This window comes from Trichosurus vulpecula, chromosome 3 (genome assembly GCF_011100635.1).
Source record: "Trichosurus vulpecula isolate mTriVul1 chromosome 3, mTriVul1.pri, whole genome shotgun sequence".
In the NCBI taxonomy this organism is placed as follows: Eukaryota; Metazoa; Chordata; class Mammalia; order Diprotodontia; family Phalangeridae; genus Trichosurus; species Trichosurus vulpecula.
Window position 1 is genome coordinate 231,197,518 of NC_050575.1, and position 22,241 is coordinate 231,219,758.

Genomic DNA, 22,241 nt, shown 5'->3' on the forward strand with positions numbered 1-22,241 from the left:
GTCAACTGCAAGTCCTGTCACCATTTTCCTGATGTCACGGTACTCTTTGAAAACAAAGGACAAACGCAAGCACCTACTCACAACCTCAAGCAAAGACTTCAAGACCCTGTTGCTTCCCCCCCCAAAGGGTCCCCTTTTCCAAGTTGTATTTATAACAGCATGGAAAACCATGCTAGCCCAGGCACCCACTAACAGGAACAGTAACCTAGAGCCAAAGGAAAGCAATCTGTGAACACATCCTTTCTGCCCCCACACCACACAAGCCTCCCCACCAAAAAACCCCAAACACTCCTTGTTTACAAAACTCCAAAGCATCCCAAATCCTAAATACAAATCCACATATTTCAGAACCACTATCCCTTTCTATTAGCCAAGAGGATGAAGCTGGTGAAAACAGCAACCTGCTAAGAGACTCCAATAGTCCCTTGGGGTACCTGCTGGAGGGGAAACTGGAATAGGATGAAATGCCAGGTTCTCTAGAAACCCCTCATGGTATGTAAATATCTTTCTGAATCTGGGTTTCCTTAGTATATCTGGCTATTGTGAGTGGCCCAGCTGTATGCTGCCTGGGAGAGGTAAAGCTAGAAAGGCAGGTGGGAATCACACTTGGGAGTTTTGAAAGCAGACTAAAGAATTTGGACTTCATTTGGTGGAAGGCAACTATGCCATCCAAAAGCATTTTTTAAGTACCAAGACACTGTGTTATGCACTGGGGACTTACCACAAAAATCTGTTCCTGCCCACAAGGAGCTTTCATTCTTAGTAAGAGCCCTGGATCTAAGGTCAGAAGACATGGGTTTGAGATCTCACTCCATAGGTCCTCATCCAGTCCACAGCACTGAGTGGACTATGTGACCTGAGATCTTTTTTCTAACTGAGATTCTACAGCTGCAAATAGCAAAACTAGAAGAAGCAAGGGATCGAAGCTGTTAGGCAGATTTTGAATACGGAATAACTTATTAACAATGAGAGCTGTCCAAAAGCGGAACAGCTTCTCGGAAAGGCAATGAATTTCCTCTCCACCCCACCCTGCACTGGAGGGACTTGAATCAAAGGCTGGATAATTACTTCTCAAGGACAGGTACTGTAGACAGATGCTGGGTTAAGAACTCAAGTTAAGGAGTTCCTAACTTGGGGTCCTTGGGATCTGTGGGAAGACATCAGGGGATCCAGAAGTTTGGCTGGGGAAAAAAAATTACGTCTTGATTTTAACTAACCTCTAACCAAAATTTAGCGTTTCCTTTAATTCTGGATTAAAACAAAACAAAACATTATTGCTCTGAGAAGGGGTCCATAGGCTTCACCAGACTGCTAAATGAGATCATTAAAAAAAAAAAAAAGCTAAGAGCCTCTATAGTAGAGCATCCATACTGTAAAGGTTGTGCTGGATAGCTAGCTGCTGAAGCCAAGGCAGTTTAATACAGTATAATGAAAAGATTCCTAGTTGGACTTGGTTTCATTCCCCAGTTCTTCGACTTATTATCTGTTTTCTTCAGCATATCATCTCTGGGCTTCTTTCCTCATCTACAAAATGAGGAGGTTGGACCAAATGACCTCTTAGATCCCTTCCGGCTCTAAATCTAGGATTTCTTAAATTCCCTTCAGCTCTAAGATTATGAGATTTTAAGAACGGCAGTCTTTGCTCTTCCAAAAACTAACTGTGTGACCTTAGGCAAATCATTGGGTCTTTCAGGGGCCACAGTTCCTCCATTGGCAGAATTCGGGGGTAAGGGAACCCCATGGCCCAGCTCTAACCCCTTTGCCTTCCACCTAAGACAGCCCAAAAGTTCTTACCTTCTATATGACATGAGCCCTTCGGTAAAGCCCATGGACCCCTTCTCAAAATGTTTTTAAAAATGCGTAACACCTCCAGGATTACAAAGGAAACAAATTCTACTGATGATTCTACTAATAATTCTACTAATGATAAAAACAAAGCCAAAACCAATTGCACGGACCCAAGGATAAGGGACTCTGACCTAGTCTTTTGGGGGGGGGGGGGCGTGGGAGTTTTTAGCCCCTACCGGGCAAAAGGAAAAATCCAAGGAAAGAAAAAGTGACATTTCTTTTTTTCCAAGCGCGTTTTTCCCGAAAGGGGAGTGGGTGTAGGTCTTCCTCCTCCCCAGTCGGGTCAAGTTCCATATGTCTTTTCAACCTAAAAACCTAACTTCCCCGCCAACCTCCACCCCAAGCCCCGGTAGTGAGGAAGTAGCTATAAGGCTGGGAGGAGTAGCTCCTCGAGCCCCACCTCCCCTGCCCCGCCCCAGCCACCACCCACTCCCTACAAGGGCACGGTGACGTCATGGGTGGGCTAAGCTGGGGCCCCGTAGGCAGACCCTTCGACTCAGGGGGAGGGGCGGAGGCTCCGGGGAGGAAAAAAGAATGGGAGACTGAGTCCGGCATCCAGGACCGCCCCCGCCCCCCCGCCAGTCTGGGCCGGAAGCCCGGAGCGCGCGCCCCCAATCCCGAAACCCGGTAGGGCGCGACCCCGAATGAGTTGTCCACAATCCTAGTCCCTCCCGAGGCCTCCCCGGGCGCCCTCTCTGAGGCTGCACCGGGACGGTCGGGATTGCCAGCACGCCACACCGCCCTGCCCCGCCCCGGGCACCTAACGGGACTAGGGTGGCAACAGGATCTCACCCACTCCGAACCCTCCTTCTTCACCTTGCAATCTTGGAGCTATCTCCCCCGCCCCTCACACGCACACCCACCCACTCCCAGGCGGAAAGGGGGTGTGAGCATCAGGAGCGAATGAAAGCGGCTGCACACGCACAGCCCCCTCCCAAAGCAAAGCACCAGCCTTCCAGCCCTCCCGCCCTCCAGCTCCTGCACGCCCGGGATGCCCCAGCCCCCAGGTTGGGAGGCAGGAGGGTGGGCAAATATCCTCCCCCTGCCCCCGAAAAAATCAAGAAAATAAAAGGGCCCACGATCCCCATCACCCAACTTGACGGTCAGCCCAGCCTGTAAACTCACAACGGAAGCATCTCCCGAGCTGGCCGTGCCGGTGGTGTGCATGGCGAGGGAGGTCGGGAAGCAGCGAAACCGGCGCGAGCTGAGATCCTCCTGCCTAGGCGGCTGCGGCACATGTGTAAAGGAGGCGGCGGCTTTCCGAAATCTTGCACGGACTTCGGGGAGAGCAGCCGGCGTAGATCCCCGGGCAGGGCGCGCGCGCCTCCGCCAGCCCGCCCGCCAGCGCACACCGCTCCGCCCAGGCCACGGCCTTCGACGTGCAGCGAGGGGAGGAGAAGGGGTAAGGCAGGGGAGGGGAAGGAGGAGAGCGCGAAGAGGCCCGGGAGGGAGGGCGGGGCTCAGAGGCGAACCAAAATACGGCGCGCCCCGCCGCGGAGGATACGGGGAACCGCTAGCCCAATCAAGTGCGACCTCGTAGCCGACGGGCCAATGAGGGCGGCGGGGCGACGCGTGATCGGAGCCTGGTCCAGGCGTGATCAGGGGGCGGGGTGCGGGCACGTGTTTGTGTCGAGGAGGGAGAAGGAGAGGGAGAGGGCGGGACTAGGAGGAAAGAGTCCTGGAGAAGAGAGGGAGGCGGGAGAACTGAACCGAGGAGAGTGGGCGGGGCTTGGAGGGGGAAACCTAGGGGAGTCGGGGGGAGAGCGGGAGAACTGAATTGCCGGGTGGAAAGTAGGGGAAAGGTCTCGGCGGCTGCAGGGGCGGCGGCGGCGGCGGCGGCGGCTGCGGCGGCCTGGACGGAGGCGGGGGCGGCGGCGGGCGGGGATGTCCCTGCGGTGCGCTGTGGGGAGGGATGGAGGCGGAGCAGCTCCGTATTTTAAAGGGGCCACCTCGGCCTTCACCCTCTCTCTGCTGGCCACTCTCTCCGGCTGGCATTGGGTTCAATTTGAGCGGTGCGGACTGCCATCTTGGGGTATTTTTGGTTACACAGTATAAAAATAGATCAGTGACCTACATTCTTTGTCCTAAAGTGAAATTAACCCTGCACATCTATGCTTCACAAAACTTTCAAAACAGACCAGGTGGTCATCAGTTGCATTTATGTGCAAGTCAGTTCATAAACATTTATTAAGGGCCTACAATGTAGAGCTGAGGATACAAACAGACAGAAGACAGTGCCCTCAAGAAGTTCACAATCTAATGAGGGAGCCAGAGAGCAACCATCTACAAAGTTACATGCAAGATAAAAAGGGAGTAATTAAAAGGGGGAAAGCACTAGAGGAATTAAGAGGGATGTGTGCAGAAATCTACAAAGTTACATACAAGATATAAAGGGAGTCAGTAAAAGAGGGAAGGCACCAGAAGAATTAAGAAGGGTTTGTGCAGAGGGGAGCACCCCAGATGTGGAGGCAGAGAGCTACCTCTGCATCTTGACTCTGTCCCTGGTAATCCCTGTAGTCTCATTTCCCCTCTCTCCAAGCCTCAGTTTCTCCCTCTGCAGGGTGTTCTAAATCTGTGCTCTTTGGACTGTTATCATCTCCATCTTACACTTGATGCACAGAGAGGGAAAGGTATTCACCCTTAACCTTGAGATTCTTGACTTCTAGTCTAAGGCTCCTTGCCTTCTTATTCTGAAACCTCCTCCTCAGCCCAAAAAGGGATTTAAATGCTGAGGGTCTAGGACAGGGATGGGAAACCTTTGGTCTTGAGGCCACATGCAGCCTTCGAGATCCTTAAGTGTGACCTTTTAACTGAATCCAAATTTTACAGAACAATTTGGATTGTTTTGTTTGGATTTGGATTCAATCAAAAGGCGGCAATTAAGGATCTAGGAGGCCGAATGTGGCCTCAAGGCTACGGGTTCCCCACCCCTGGTCTGGGAGATCCAGACTGAGAGTGCCTCATGTTTTCTCAACTATATCAGGCCAGCAGTTTCATATATTCCTTAGTCACCTATATTATAGGTAACTAATAATAAATATTGACTGACTTCCCCCTCCCCGTTGGATACCCATGGAAGTGATCAATGGAGAGACTTCACCATCACCCAAAACTAAGGCCCCTTCATGACCAAATTTTTAGGTCCTTCCAGCTTTCTCTCCTACTCTAGCAAAGATAGGGCCACGAGACTAATCCCTTTACAAAATTCTGAACAAGTTTCTCCTGGATTGAATAATCTTCGATGTTTAGTGTGACTTTATCTTTACAATTAAACAACTCCTTATGTGCCTTTACTTTCTGTTTCTAAGCATGGCTGTCACTCCTAGTAGAAGGTAAGCATCCTGAAGTCAAGGATTACTTAGGTTTTGTCTTTGTATTTGCTCAGAAGAAAAAGGCAATTATTAAACGCTTCCAGAAACTGAAAGGAAAAGTGACTAGCTTAAGATCATAAAATTAATTAATGAATAGAACTCTGTCTCCCAGCTCTCAGCCCAAGGCTTTTTCTTCCAAACAAGACGTTAGTTGGGGTGCTTTTTTGACCTCAAGGAGAAAGGCAACTCCACCTCTCTTCTCATTCTTTCCAGTTCGGAAGCTAAAATCAAATTAACACTGCAGCCACAATGGAAAAGGTGGTTCCATAAGAAACCACTCACAGTCCCCCTCAACTTTCCAAACCAAAATGCACCCCGTGGCTATCCCTCCTCAATAGTAGTTTCTCCTTCTATTCTAATGTAAATTCAATAAAAGAAGTGACTGTCTTGCTTTTGATTTTGTATCCCCAGCATTTAGCACAAAGATCTGCGCCTATTAAAGCTTAATAATTGTTTTTTTTTTTTTATTCATTCAGTCTTAGATTTAGAGTTGGAAGGAGTTTGAAGGATCATTTAGATTAACTCCCTCATTTTTAAGATTGGCTCAGTGCCTTTCACATACTAACTGTCCTCACACTCATCCCTTCCCATCCTTCTGCAACCCCTGTCCTCCTCTACCTTTACCTTCTATTGTAGCTTCTGGAACCCCTACTTCATTGCTAACAAACACTCCTTCCTCTTAGACCTCCCCCGCTTTCATCTTCTTATGCTCACCTGCCTCTCACCAGGAGACACTTTGTCCTTGGCCACTGTCTCTGGTTTTGGTTGCTCTTTCTGTCGGGCCTCCTGGATTGTGTTTGTCCTTCATTTTTGAAGAAGACCATGACATCAGGAAAATGATGATATGACTTGAAGTTGACTTTGATTTGAGTGAGGGAGGGCTGTGCATGTCACTAGCCTCACTTTCTCCTCCAGAGCCATGTGGAGATGACCCAGGATGCAATGGGAGACCCTGGCCCTTTCAGTCTAAGGCCTTTTCTGGTTATCACTTTGAGTGAGGTAAGGCCCATTCAGTGAAAAGGCCTGTTTAAGAAGTAAGTCAAGGGATGGCCCCTTTAATTAGAAAAAAGAAGAAAAAATCAAACTGGGAGGGGAAGACCCTCAGAGTTGCTAGTCAAAAGAGAAACAGTTACTGTTGACATTCAATCTGATCCGGGAGGACCCAAAATATAGCAGTTAGGGACCCTATTGTGGTCTAATCTATGTGTTTCAGAGTGAAATGGGTGAAGAGAGAGAGAGAGAGAGAGAGAGAGAGAGAGAGAGAGAGAGAGAGAGAGAGAGGAAGGGGGAAGGGAGAAGGGAGAAGGGAAGGGGAGGGGATGAGGATGGAAGGGGAGGGGATGAGGATGGAAGGGGAGGGGAGGAGAAATGTAGCCAGTAACTGGGAAGCTTCCAGCCATCATCCAAATTTATCTTCTTGGGCCTCTTTGGATACCTTAGGCTTATAGGTACTAGACTTCTGCTGTGAGGTTCATTTCATTCATCCACTCATTCCAATCCAGACCCTTGTTCCTTTCATCTACCAGGCCCCAGGTGACCCTCCCTTATTTCTTGAAGACTCTGCCTTCCTCACTAACTCTAATACCTGCCCTCATTATTGGTGATATCAGTATCCATAAAGAGAACGCTCTGGATTCTCAGTTCATTTACCTGCTCAACTCCTAAGACCTAGCCCCACCTCTACCTTAGGTAAGTTTCACATTTCTTCAGGATCCTTTGCCCTTCTCGTTGGACCTTTTGTCTTCCAAGCAGGGCCATGGGCTCCAGAGCCTTGATTCAAAGAGGGGCTCCGCACAGTTTTTCTCCCCATTTCCCAAGAGCTATCCAGTTTTCAGAATTCTTTGGAATTCTCCATCAAGCCCTCAAGCCCAGCAGCTTCCCTCACCCACATCTTTCCCCTTTAGATTGTAAGCTCCTTGGGGGCAAGGACTGTCTTTGTTTTTATTCGATTTTGTATCCCCCATGCTTACCTCAGCTCCGGGCTTATGGTAAGCACTTTATAAGTATTTACTGACTGACTTCTCTTCTACCTGAGGTTCCCATAGGAATGATCACTGGGGAGACCTCACTATTGCCCCAAACTGAGGCCCCTTCATGACCAAATTCTCTAGTCCTTCCAGCTTTCTCTTTGATCCCTTTACAATGTTGAACAAGTTGCTTCTTGATCGAATTAGCTGGGATCTGCAGTGTGGCCCTCCCTCCTGTCTTTGCAGTTAAACAACTCCTTATCTGGCTTTACTTTATGTTTCCATACTTGTTATAACGCCTAGTGGTAACTTCAAAAGGCTATAAGCCAAGACCAAAGCGGAGGGAGTGTTGGTGCATGATTTTCTGTTTGCAGATGATTGTGCACTCAATGCAGCCTCTGAAGTTGAGATGCAACAAAGTCTGGATCAGTTCTATGCTGCTTGTGCTAGTTTTGGCCTAACAACACCAAGAAAACACAGGTGCTCCATCAGCCACCACCACACCATCCATATGTGGAACCATCAGTTACAGCAAATAAGAAGTTTTGAATGCAGTGGATAAGTTCCCTTACCTTGGTAGTGTACTTTCTAGGGTGTACACATTGATGATGAGGTTGATGCATGTATGGCCAGAGCTAGCTCATTGTTTGGGAGGCTCCAAAGGAAAGTATGGGAGAGAAGAGGTATTAGACTGACTACCAAACTGAAGGTATACAGAGCTGTGGTGCTGACCTCGTTGTTGTATGCCTGTGAAACCTGGGCAGTATACCAGCACCATGCCAGGAAACTGAATTGCTTCCATTTGAATTATCTTAGGAAGATTCTGCTTATCACCTGGCAGGATAAGATACTAGACACTGAGGTTCTTACTTGAACTAAACTGCCAAGCATTCAAACTCTGCTTCAGAGAGTGTAGCTTCGATGGGCTGGCCACATTGTTCGAATGCAAAATGTACACTTGCCAAAAAGGCTGTTTTATGGAGAATTCACACAGGGCAAGTGTTCACATGGTGGTCAGAAGAAGCGACACAAGGACACTCTCAAGGTCTCTCTTAAGAACTTTGGAATTGATTGTGTGACATGGGAGATGCTGGCACAGAACGGCTCAGCATGGTGTGACCACATCAGAGAAGGTCCAGTGCTGTATGAGCAAAGCAGAATTGAAATAACTCAAAGGAAACACAGGATGCACAAATTTATAGTATCCACCCCAAATGTTCACACAGACTATTTGTGCCTGACCTGTGGTAGAGCATTCTGAGCTTGTAATGGTCTAATCAGCCACAGTCAGACACGCTGAAACTTGACTCCCGCATAGTGATATCATTTTGGTCCTCTTTGAGAATGAAAGACAACAACCAACTCTCTGCCTTTACTTTCTGTTTCCATACTTGTTACAACCCTTAGTAGAAGGTATGCATCCTGAGGTCAGGGATTGTTTTGGTTTTGTCTTTGGATCCAGAACAGTTGGTGAAGCTGGTGGCTAGCTCTGATGAAGTAAACAGTTACTAAAACCATCTTTGTGAGTTCAAATCCAGCCTCAGACACTTACTAGCAGTGTAATCCTGGGCAAGTCACTTAACCTTTTTGCCTACGTTTCCTCATCTGTAAAATAATGGTGAAGGCATTGGCAAACCACTCCAGGATCTTTGCCAAGAAACCCCAAATGAGGTCACGAAGAGTGGGACATGACTGAACAACAACAAACATTCATTTACCCAAATGCTTTTCATGCCAAGAAAAAGAACCCTGGATTGGGAGTCAGGAGATTCGAGTTCTAGTCCTGCTTGGACAGGTCAGGTCAGTTACCCTCTTTTGGCCTCAGTTTATTCACTTATTAGATGGGGAAGGGGTTGGACTAGATCTTCCTAGCAGCTTACTATACGTAATGCAGTCAAAAATTGACTATATTTGCTCAAATCATCCACCTCTTCTATTTCCTCCTCCCCTGTTTTAAGGAGGAATTATAAAATTATTTCCCCTACAAACACAATTTTTTTCCCGTAGGAGCATATATAAGGTTGGCAGCATCAATCATATTTGGTGAGAGCTATTAAAGAAATGTAAATAACCTCATAGGCTGAAAGCAAAAGGAAGACTATTTCAGCCTTCCTCTCACTAGCTTATAGCTCAGTACAAGCTTCAGAGAAGGGAGAAATCATAGAAGTCCAGATTCAGCAATTTTGGATTTGGACCGAATCCAGACAAAATCTATCACAGAAATTCTCTTTCCTCCTCTGGAGCATAGTTTTAAAAACCATCTATAGAATAGGAGGTAAAAGAAAACTGATATGGACTGGAGCTTGGTAGATTGGGTGCTCATCCTGTTAATAGGAGCAGCCAGGAGACATCAACTGCTTGTTATCTAAATACTCTCCTACCCAACCTTCCCCACACTCCCTCCACCTACCTTATCTGGTTATTGGTAATATTATCTGCCAAAAAGGGAGAACACACACACACACACACACACTCTCTTATAATTTCATAGTAATAATAATTTAGACCTGGAAGGAATCTTAGAAATCATCTAGTCCACCCCTTTAAATATGATGATGAAACTGAGGCTTAGAGTTGAGGTACCTCACCCACAGTTACCACTGCCTTCATCTGCTGCTGTCTCTGGGGCCATGTGGTTCCCTTTTCTGGAAGGGCCATATGGTACCATACTCTAAGGAACTTCTTGGACATTTCTTCTAAACGCCTGTCATGTCAGATGCTGAGCAGTGCTGGGAAGGCTGCGTACATGTACAAGCTTCACATCCCTGCCCAGGGACTAGAGTCTGCTCTCCCTGTGTGGCCTTTTTTTTTTTTAATTCCCTTAGTTCTGGTCTCTGGTACAGCTCCAGTTGTCTAATTTCCTGCCAGATCCGTCTATCTGCTATGCTTGTCTAAGATTTGTTTGCTGTCTTCTGGACAACATTCATTCTTTACCCATTTGGTTTTTCCTCTGTGAATCTGTGGGCACCAGCCCTCCCCCTTTCCAGCTTCTTTTTATGTGTTATCATCCTTAATTAGATTGTAAGCTCCTTGAGGGCAAGGACTGTCTTTTTTAAAAAATTATTATTAATATCCTTGGACTTAGCATAGTGCCTGGCACATAGCAGGTGCTTAATAAATGTTTACTGAAATAGATTTGTTGAATTGAATTACTAAGTTAATCAATAAATTAACAAGCATTTATGAAGTACCAGGTATTGTATTAGGCACTGGAAATACAAAAGCACTCATAAAATTGTCCCTGTCATCAAGGAAGAATACATGTGTGTCTCTATCATTCTTTATAACTCCATTTTGGGTTTTCTTGGCAAATATACTGAAATAGTTTGCCATTTCCTTTTCCAGCTCATTTTACAGATGAAGACCTGAGGTAAATAGCATTAAGTGACTTGCCCAGGGTCACACAGCTAGTAAGTGTCTGAAACTAGATTTGAACTCAGGCCTTCCTGACTCCATGCCTGGCACTCTATTGCACCACCTAGCTTCTCTAATATGCCTTGATAAACTACTGTAAGTTTAATTACCATCCGCTTTCACCAGCCTCACAAGATTATTGCAAAAAGGGAATTTGTATGGATTCCAGCCTCCTTCATGACTATTAATAGATAGCTCTTTCATGTTCCCTACGGCCAATCCTATGATGTTGTTTATTTTTAATTAATGTTAACTGCTTGATTTGAACTTATGAAGATGAGTCTTCCTAACTCCAGACTCAGCAGTCAACCCATAGTGCCACCCAGCTCTGTGTGTAGGATTTCACAAAACACATACAAACCATATATAATTTCTCTTGAGTGAACCTGAGTCTCCCTGAGAAGGCCTTTTAGTGATCTGCAGCATGATGTAATCAGCCCTTTGTCACATGGAAGAACATCTAGAGAACCTCACCCCATAACAATGTTTCTCAGTAGGCTCATGGACAGGTTTCAGGGTGTCCATGAACTTGGAAGAAAAAAAGGAATCTTTATTTTCACTAACTTCTAACTAAAAGTTAGCATTTTCTTAAATTATGAATGTTTTTAAAAGATTATTCTGAGAAGGGTTTCAACAAACTGCCAAAGGTATACATAAAAAAATTTAAGAACCTTCCCTATGGGGAATCCTTGTTTTCTTTGAACTTTTCACTGAGCCCTTCTCTTTCACAGCTGTAAACTAAACACCTTTGGTGAGCATCCACCTTCCTGTTTTATGCCTTTAATAGTATTGATAATCAAAAGAATTCTGTGGTTACATGTATTATAGTAATATATGCATGGAAGACACCTTGTTAAATAAGAGCCATTAGATTTGTGTTTTGTTCTACTGAGTCAATAAATTTTTTAAAATTTTTATTTCTTTATGTAATCAACAAAGGATAAACACAAGGGGATCTTGTATTCCTTATACCTCTCAGTCAGTCATTTATGACAATGCAAATGTAGTCTGCTGTATGTAGAAAGTTGTCTGTGAAAACCCACTCATTGCCTTCTCATATTTTTGTTAAATGTGTCTTTAAACTCCCTCTTTATAACATAGATACGTATAGATAGTAGCAGCTACAATATAAGAATAATAATAAAAATGTCCCTTAATACACAACAGACAAAGCTCAAGAAAGTCAGTACTTGGAATAAAATCTATGACCTTATATATATATGTCCATATGCAAACACACAAGATATGGATAAATAAGCAAAATAAACTAGATATTCTAATGTTGAGGAATAAATCTGATGTCATGGGTATCACTGAGACATAGTGAGCAAAGGCTCAGTGGAAGGAGCAGTGAATATAGCATTGTGGGAACTGAATTTGAATCCCTGAAGGCTCTTTGGTACCATGAAAGGAACCATGAATTAAGAAGAAGAATGCCTGGTTTTGTATTCTGATTCTAACACTTAGTACCTATGTGATTTGGAGTTTATGGGGTGTTCAGGGAGGACTAGCACCTGTTGTGTGAGGACTTGCCAAGTCATTGGTCCTCTTTGAAAATGAAAAGCAAATAACAACATATGACTTGGGCAAGTCATGTAGGTGCCATGGGTTTTATTTTCATTGTCTTAGAAAATAAGGTGATTTTACTAGCTGGCTTCTTAGGTCACCTCCATCTATGATCCTATAAAGCTTTACCACTTTTCACATGTGTCACCTTGGGCAAATCACTGAACCTTTTCTGGATCCCAATTTCCTCATTTGAAAAATGAGAAGGTTGGATTAATAATAGCTAACATTTATATAGTGCTTACTATGTGCTGGGCACTGTGCTAAGCACTTTACAATTATCTTATTTAATGTTCACAACAATACCAGAAATTAAGTGCTATTTTTATTTCCATTTTACAGATAAGGGAAATGACTTACGCAAGATCACAACTAGATGACATCCTAGGTCTGTTCAAGCTCTAGATTTATCATCCTAAGGATGTGACCCTGGAAAGGCATGCGACATTCAAAGGAAGGAAGGGCAATGCTGCATTGCATACAGTATTGATAAGATATCCATTAGGAAATTCAGGAGAACATTTGGGTAAAGATCAGCAGAGGGAGAAACAGAAGCAATGGTGTCATGGAGTGTGCCACAGATCACTTGGACAGAAAATAAACAAGGCATAAGAAATAGATCACAGTTGTGGCTAGGAGGCATAATATGAGGTCTTTAACTATCCAGCCATCTGCTAGAGCTCTTTGTGTACCAAAAGCAGAATAGCTAATGGTCTTAGATTGCCTTAAGGGTAGTTTCCCCCTTCAAAAGATTAAAGAACAAAATGTTTGGTTCTAAATCAATTCTCACCAGTGACTTAAGATTGATTGCTGAAATAGAACCAATGAGAATCTTACTGGGAAGTCACCGCTACATTTTAGAATTCATGATAGAAGAGGAAAGTTGACATATGATTCTGGCACATCACCTAGACCTGGGGAGGGCAGATTTCAAAGGGTTCCTAGGAAAGCTAGGTGCTATATCATAGCCAAAAATTAAACAAGATCAATTAATGTAAGAAGCATCATAAGAAGTTCTCAAAAATTATCTGAAGATGCACATAGAAGTACTTACAATGATTAATAAAAATCTTATAGAGATTAATGTGGATGTTCAGGGAAATCATCAATGAACTTTAGATTTATTTTTGCGCCCCCCCCCCATCAAAGAATAGATAAAATAAAACAGAAAACAACCCAAGCCCAACCCTTCACTCTGTACACTATTAAGCAAAAGAACATTTTTTTAAAAAATGGTTTCAAATAATTTTACCTGAAACTATATTAATCTTTTGTTATTTATTGATTGATTAAAGAATAGAAGACTATGTCCATTAATTTTAATATGATAGCACTAACATGATCCCATTGTATTCCAGTGTAGAGTTTTGAAAGATGTGTACGGATTCTCGAAGTAAGGTAGGGGCAGGAGACAGGCTGTAATGTCGGAGGGGGTGAAGGGGTGGGGAAAGGGAGGTGTTTAACAGGAACCAGGCTAAAAATCATACTATAGGCCTGTAAAAGTAGTGTCTAGTGTCCTAAAACTCAGAAAGAGCTGAAGCTATTAAATATTATATGCAACAAAAACCATTTTTTTTGTCTTTAAAAAAATATGAGAGAAACAAAAAGGATCAAAGAAAGGAAGGAACCATTACTCAGGGTAAATGGAATAATTATGAATGATAGAGAAAAGGCAAGACTTCTCTAATCTGATTTCCTTTGTTTTCTTTGCCAAGGAGAATGATGTTTGGACTGAAAATCGATCTCTACTTCCTTTTTTCTCATTCTCTTCTTAACTCTCTACAGCCTAGCTTCGCATACCTTAATACCCAAACTGCTCTCTGCAGAGTTACCAATGATCTCTTACTTGACAAATTTAATGGCCTTTTTTCTTTCCTTTTTTTTTTGAAGGGGGGAAGGTAGGGCAATTAAGTGACTTGCCCAAGGTCACACAGCTAGTAAGTGTGTAAAGTGTCTGAGGCTGGATTTGAACTCAGGTCCTCCTGACTCCAGGGCCAGTGCTCTACTCACTGTGCCACCTAGCTGCCCCTCACTGCACTGCCTAGCTGTCCCTAATGGCCTTTTTTGAACCCTCATTCTTCTTGACCTCTATACAACCCGACACATAGTAGGTGCTTAATAAATGCTTAGTGACTGACTGAAAAGGGCAGAACAAAAATTATTAATATTGAGATGAAGACAAAGATAATAAAGATGTATTAAAAACCCGTCTAGCTACCTTTGATGAATATAGATCCCTAGGGAGAGATGAACTACTTACATGGATGCTTAAAGAATGGATAGTTGGGATTCCTAAGCCACAGTCAATGATCCATGGAAGATAGAGGAGAATAGGACGGATGGTATAGGAATGGAGAAAGGCAAATGTCCTGATTTCCTCTCTCCCCGCCCCCACTCCCCCCCCCCAAAAGGTTCTGTAAACTATTGGTTGTCGAGATTGATTTTGAATCCTGGCAAAATCCTATAGCATATTATTAAAGGGATGGTTACTGCACATCTGGAAAAGGAAGCAATAAACACAGAGCCAGAATGGCTTCATTGAAACTAACCTCACTTCCTTTTTTTGGTAGGTAATATCTCGATATTTGGTGGGTAAATCAGGGGAATGCCATAGATGAAGTTTACTTAGATTTCAGCAAAGTCTTTGACAGTGTTTCTCATTCTCTTTATGGACAAAATGGAGAGATTCAGGCTAGGCAGTAATATATAGCTAGACAGATTTGAAATTGACACAATGTGTAGTTCCTAATGGGTCAAATGTGAAAAGATGTCACTAGTAGAGGGCTCTAAGGTTAAAGTTAGGGTTGGCATTATGCTTTTTACCTTTTTTTTTTTTTTAGAAAAAAACTTGGTTAAAGGTTTAGATGACTTGCTGTGGAATTTGCAGATGACATAAAGCTGGGAGAGATAACTGACAACTGGATGAGAGAATCAGAATTCAAAACATTGAGCCAGGATAGAATTTTGGGCTGAAGCTAATGAGATGAAAGTTAATAGGGATAAATTAATAGGGATAAAGTTGAAATATTGGGTTTAAAAATTAACATCACAAGTACCATGTAAGGAAAGCATGACCAGATAGCATTTGATCTGAGAAAGTTCTGATCGTTTTAGCAGACCATAAACTTAATGAGTCTGCATTGCTATACCTGGAAGCATCACGGTGCTCATCTCATTAATGGAACAATTAAATAGCATTCAGGGACAGCTAGGTGGTGCAGTGAGTTGAGCACCCTCCCTGGAGTCAGGAGGACCTGAGTTCAAATATGACCTCGGACACTTGACATACTTACTAGTTGTGTGACCTTGGGCAAGTCACTTAACCCCAATTGCCCTACCTTCCCCCCTCCAAAAAAACCCCCAGCGTTCAGTAATAATAGCTTTGTTTAGCTGCCATATCTGCCACATTATTGACTTGTTTTGTGCTTTGTAGCTCACTAAAAACCCTACGTCATTTTCCAGTACAACTACAGATTAACCAAACCTTTGTCATCTTGTACTTTGTAAATTGTTTTTTTTTTTTGTACCTAAGTGCTAGACTTTACATTTGTTCCTATTGATTTGCATCATGGTAGTAGGCAATCAGGTGACTTGAGAGTCCCTGAGTTTGAATCTCACCTCAGACGGTTAGGCAAATCACTTAACTTCCATTAAATGCCTCAGTTTCCGCATCAGTAAAATACGGATAATAACAGCACCTACCTCACAAGGTGGTTAACTCAAATGAGTTAATATATGTGAAGCACTTTTCAAACCTTAAAGTACCACATGAGTGCTAACTATTACTATCATTGTATTAGGTTCAGACCAATAATCTACCCTCTCGGGATTCTTTTGGGTCCTGACCGTCATCTAATATGTTTGATATCCCTCTCAGCTTTGTGGTATCTGAAAATCTGGGGACATGTCAGCTATGCCTTTATCTGAATCATTGATAAAAATGTTAAACGGCATAGGGCGGTGAATAGATCCTTCTTGGGATACAACACTAAAGACTTCCTGCTTTACTGACAGTGAACCATTAACCCCTTCTCTTTGAATCTGACAATTGAACCAATTCTTAATCCATCTAATTGTATCATTTTCTAATCCATAGTTCCCCATCTCCTCCACAAGAATGGTTTGAAATATTTTATCAAAAGCTTTGCTCAAATTTAAGCAAATGGTATCTCTTAGTTCAGGAATTCTGTCAAAAGAGGAAATGGAGTTAGTCTAGACTGACCTGTTCTTGATGAAACTGCTGGCTCTCTGGTATTACTGCTTCTCACTCTACATGTTCACTAACCACCACCTCTTTTGATGAGCGATTCTAGCATATCCCCAGGAATTGTTGTCAAACTCATTCACCTATAGCTTGCAGACTCTCCTCTCTTTGCTTGTTTTGAAAACTGAGCTGACGTTTGCCTTCTCCAGTCTTGTACCCCTTCTCCTATTTTCCATGATATTTCAAAGATCACTGTCAGCAGCCCAACAGTTACATCTGCCTGTTCTTGTAGGACTCAAGAATGGAGTTCACTGGAGCCAGGTAACTGGACTTCATCAAGGGCAGTTAAGTATCCTCTCATGTTCTCCTTGTTTATTTTGGGTATCAACTTCCTGACTGGCTTTTTTTCTGCTCTCATTTCCAGTGCAAAGTTCATTCTCTAGGGCAGGAAAAAAAAAACCAGAAGCAAAAAGAGAATTAAGCAGTTTTGACTTGTCTCTGTTGTTGGTTATCATTACCCCCTACTCTCTAACCAAAGCTCCTGTACTTTCTTTAGTCCTCTGTTTTCTCCTAATTTGGGGAATTAAATAAATAACCCTGTCTGTTGCCCTTAGCTTCATTTACCAGTCTCAGCTCATTTTGAGCTTTAGAATTCATGACAATTTTAAAAGGACTGTGCCATGCTTTTATATTCACCCTAGCCTGCCTTCCATCTTCTGTATATTAAAAAAAAGTCTAAGTTGATTGGTGAGTTCTTTGTGTATCCATCTATCTTGGCTCTTTCAGAGAAATCAAGTCAAATCAAGAAGTCAGTAAGTATTTATTAAGTGCTTACTATGTGCCAGGCACTGTGCTAAGCACTTTTTCCCCCATCCCTCATTTTTTATCTTCTTTGGAATTACTTCTCTTTACCTCTTTAGAACTGAGTTTTTAACATCTTCTATTTCCCCTGGTGGTGACTACCCCTGTAGCATGTTAGTCCATGGATTTGAATCTATCTTTCCTCAATGCTTTGAAATTTGCTTTCCTCAAATGTAGGGTTCATGTTGGATTATGCAATTTTCACCTCCTTTTTAATTAAAGGATGGGGTGGTCATATCTCCCCAATGTTCTTATCATTTTCACTCCAGCAACCAATTCTTTTTTGTTAGTGAGAATTAGATCCAGAATAGAATTTCTCTTTGTTAGCCTCTGTCTTTTAAGGAACAACATTATCTTTAGGCAAGTCAAGAAGCTATTAGCTGATCTACTTTGGGTAGAGAAAGAGCTCGTCACTAATACACTATGACCCTATGCCAGGCTTACGATCTGTCTTTCAAATTCCTTATCTACTTCCTCTTTCTATCCAGGTGGTCTATAATACACTCCACTGACAAAATTACTTCTCTTTCTTCCTCCATTGACCTTCATTTGAACACTCTCCATCATGATTCCCTTCTGGTTTCTGGCTTTTCCTTACAACAGTCTACCTTCTTGCCATATAATGCTACCCAACCATTCCCCCTGCCCCTCTCCTTCTACCTATCCTATTTCTTTTAAAAAAGGTATCCCCATCCAGAACCATGAGAACCATGATTCAACCTTATGCTTCATCTCAATGTTAACTATGAAGTCAAATTTGCCTCCTTGTATTGGAACCTCTAGTTCCTCTTGTTTGTTGTCTAAACTTTGAGCATTTGTATGCAGACATAACAAGCCATAGGTCTTACTATTGGATCCTTTCTTGGATTTTATCTACTGCAAACATTTGAGTGTCTCAGCTACTAATTCTTCTTCCCTCTTTATAGCTTATCTCTATGATATCCAACTTGGGACATATACATAGGTAATCTTCTTCCTCATCAATGAGGTTATATAGATTACACACACACACACACACACACACACATATATATAAACACACATTTATGTGTATATATAATATAGATGTGTGTATATTTATATGTATGTATAAAATACTTTGCAAACCTTAGAGCACTATATTATCTTCATCATCGTCTTTCTAGTTACTCATGTTTGCAACCTCAGAGTTATCTTCAGTTGTGCCAGTTCTTATCAATTCTAGTCCTGCGGCTTCTGTCCCTACTCCCCATTCTTAGGGCCGTTCATTACCTTAGTTCAGCCCTTCATCACCTTTCACATGAACTAACTAATGTGTGATCTAATTAGCATCCGTGCATCCTCTCTCTAATCCATCATTCATAGAGTTGGCAAATTGATATTTTAAAATTGTAGATATGAAGATGTCTGCTGCATGTAGATATGAATTTCCCTGATCAAGAAGTACCAGTGGCTCCTTGTTTGCCTATAGGGAAAATTAAAACTCCTCTATTTGATATTTAAAACCCTGACTATCTGGTTCTAATCTTTCTTTCCAGGCTTATTCTACATTATTTCCTCTCATTCAACCAAAGGGACCTGCTAGCTGTCCCCACTATACACTATTTCATTCACCTCTTGCCTCTCTACCTTTGGACACATTGTTCCCCAGTGCTCCCTCTCCTCATATCTACCTCTCTGAATCCCTAGCTCCGTTTAAGGCTCAGTTCCAAGCCACTTCCCACAGAAAGACTTTCCTCATCTCTCCAGCTTTAGGCAAAAATATTCCCCTGAATATTTGCAAATACTAACTTGTGTTCATGTAGTTTCTCCACATAGGGACCGAGGTGCTCTCCACACGATGACTGTCGTCACATATCCAAAGAGCTGCCCTGCATTATGTGCTTGGCCCCAAGAGAGCAGAGCTAGGAATGTTGGCCATCATTGCAGAGAGATAGATTTTTGCCTCCATGTCATGAAGGTTTTCCCAACAATTAGAGCCATCCTAATTTTTTAGGCAATTGTCCCAATTCCCTGCTTTGTTTTAGCCTTGGAAACCCAGACCCAAAGGACTTTCTGTTTAACATCCTATTCAATTTAGAAGGTTTTAAAAAAAAATTTAAATTAAAGGCTGATTTGGGATTGGTTCCAGCCCTCCTGTTTTTGTTGTTTGAGTTATACGTCAGTGACTTCCAGGAATCACAAAAGAATCAACTGAAGCCAACTAATCCAACCTTCATCAGACAAAGAATTCTCTCCATATCCACAACAAGTGGCCACCTGGATTTGACTGGAAGAGTTCTTGAGTAGGAAGTCCCTGTCTCCCAAAGAAGCCCATTTCACTTTCTGGTAGCTCTAATTTTTAGTGTTTTTCCTTATATGGAAATTGGATCTGCCTCTTTGCAATTTATATCCATTACTCCTAGTTCTGTCCTCTAGAGCCAAGTAGAATAAATTTGATCTGTTTTCATGAGAGCCTTTCAAATTCTTGAGGATAATCCTTATATCCACACTAAGTCTTCTCTTCTTGAGGGCAAACATCCTCAGTTTCTTCGAATGATCTCCATATTAAATAATCTAAAGACCTTTCAGTATTCCAGATGCTGTTCTCCAGACAAACTCAAAGTTTATGAGTGTCCTTCCTAAAACATATTACCCAGAACTAAACATAATATACCAGATATGGTCTGACCAAGGCAAAGTACGGCACGACTATCCTCACTCCAATAATATATGCAATGATTACAGTAATGTAAAAGATCACTAAAAGAAGACAAGTGCTAGGTAACTGAAAAACCAGTAATGGATATAATTAGATATAGATATAGACATAATTAAATAGATATAGATAATTAAATAGATATAATTAAATGGACTTCCCTTGTGGGGAACTATAGGAACAGAATGGTGCATATATTATCAGAATTAGTCACTATATGAGGTTGTTTATTTAGCTATTTTTCTTTGTTACTGAAAGGTTTCAATCCAAGTAGGGAAATATCCAGAATGACTGTGAGTTAAAAACAGAAAGGAAAGGGAGAGAGAGAGAGAGGAGAGAGAGAGAGAAATAAATGAAGGAAAGAAAGGATGAATTGAAGGAATAAGGAAAGGAAGAAAGAATTGGAGGAAGGGAAAGAAGGAGAAAGAAAGGAGGAAGAAGAAAAGAAAAGAAGAGGAAGGAAGGAAGGAAAGAAAAAAAGAAAGTGATAGGGAAGGAAGGAAGGAAGGAAGAGCAAGTCCTGGACTTGATTGGAATCAGACGATCTAGTTCTGAGTACCCTCTCTACCACTTACTAGATCTTATTAACTGAGGGATCATGGGTAAGTAACTTCACCTTTATGACCTTCAGATTCCTCATCTGTAAAAGGGAATAGTAATAGTTGTACTCCCCTCCTCACAAACTTGTAAGGAAAGTGTTTTGAGACTCTTGAAGTGCTCCAAAATAAGAGGTTATTATTTTTCCATAAATTAGTTAGCATATTGCTTTTGTACCTAGATTTCTAACCAGCATCTATCACTAAAATGATAGGCATCAATTCCTGAGATTAAAAAAAATAATTTAAAAAACCCCACTATAACATAAGTTGGGGAGCCCACCATGGCCAGGACACTCAGGGGTTAATCTCAAAGGAGAGAGACCCACAGCAGGAAGCATAGAACTGTTTATTACTTTGGCCTTGTACCAAAGGGAATCATAGATACCACTTCCTTATTTCAGGACTCTCTCAGCTACAAAAATCTCTGTCCCTTCTTAATTACAAACACCAATGTTTCACTGCTTTCCTAGAGAGGTGGCTAGAAAGTGATGGACTGTATAGGCAGAGAGGTAGGCCCAAGGGGCCTGCCTACTGACTCTTAGCTAGTAGTCTTTCCCTAATAATTCCCAAGTTTACAATCATCTACCTTTCTGAAAGCAACTTTCAGCCCATTGGAAAAAGAAGAATTTAACCACTGGGGCAACTGTCATTAACTCCTGAGGCAAGAGGTCATCAAGTGAAAACCTGCCCATTTTTCCAAGAAAGAAGAGAACAGATCTCTAAATCTCTGGGCCTCTCAATGATTGACTTTGTTCTTCTTGAACCTGGTTTGATTTCTAAACTCTCAAGTTCTGTTCTGTTGTGGGTTTTTTTTTAACCTGCCTACCCTAGACTCTGCCTACCCTAGCATTTTCCTGGCCTCATCTCTGCACTCATGTACTTCAGCTTTTCCCAAGTCCATAGAAGCCAGAAGACCCAGATGATTCCTAACTGCTGCCTAGGGATCTATTCAGCAATTCTTCATTTCCCTTTTTCTTTGCCCCTTTCCCTTCTTTCCTTTCTTTTCTCTTTCTTCCATTTCTTTGGTGCCCTTTTCTTCCTTCCTCCCTCCCTTCCTTTCATGACAATAATTTATTAAATATCTCTTCTGTGCAGAACACAGTACCGAAGAAGAGATAAAATAAGTATGAGGCACATTTCTTTTCCTCAAGGTCAAGTTGGGGAAACCAGACATTAACAGATGAATTTAAAAAACAAGGCAACCTATCTTAAGTCCCATATGAATGGAAGCAATATCAGAAGCTATAGCAGTTTGTAAAAGGAATAGATCATTTTTTGCAGATTTAAAATTCTGTAATGAGGAAAGGCATCGTGTAAGAAGCACTTAGCACCTCAGTTTCCTTATCTGTAAAACAAGAGAGTTAGAACTGGTAATTTCTAACTTTTTTCCCCCCAGCTCTGACAAGTTTGTGGTTCTAGATGGGATTTGAACTAAGCCATTAAAGATGAGTAAGCTTGAAGCAGGGAGCTGGGGGTAAGGGTTCTCCTGGTAGAGGAAATGGTAGCGGCAAAGACCTGGAAGTGGGAAGGTTCAAGGAGAGTTCTGTGGAACAAGTGAGCCAGTTTAACTGGAGGATAGGATTCTAGTAGGAATAAGAAGAGAAAAGAAAAGGTACGTGTGGGCAGATTATTGAGAACCTTTAAGAATGTCTAAGGATTTGGACTTTATTCTGTAAGCAGTGGGGAATTTTTGAAAGTTTTTGGTCTAGGATGAGACCTGACCTCCCGGAATAC

At 42.4% G+C, this 22,241-nt stretch overlaps 1 protein-coding gene across 6 annotated transcripts in view; it reads right to left on the reverse strand.

Annotated features, from left to right (window-relative positions):
- Nucleotides 1–3,215, reverse strand: part of KLF11 (Kruppel like factor 11) — a 49,246-nt gene extending 46,031 nt beyond the window's left edge. For 2 of the 6 annotated variants that reach the window (XR_005009825.1, XR_005009824.1), the window contains exon 1: nucleotides 2,974–3,211. Coding sequence is in view for 1 of the 6 variants with exons in the window: in XM_036748214.1 (XP_036604109.1) it covers nucleotides 2,974–3,015 (42 nt within the window). In the remaining 5 variants the exon portion in view is untranslated. Of the gene's footprint in view, nucleotides 1–721; nucleotides 737–1,794; nucleotides 1,816–2,640; nucleotides 2,661–2,973 lie in introns of those variants that run through there. The other 4 variants (XM_036748214.1, XM_036748218.1, XM_036748217.1 and 1 more) reach the window with 4 other exon arrangements.
- Between the last annotated feature and the right edge of the window lie 19,026 nt (nucleotides 3,216–22,241).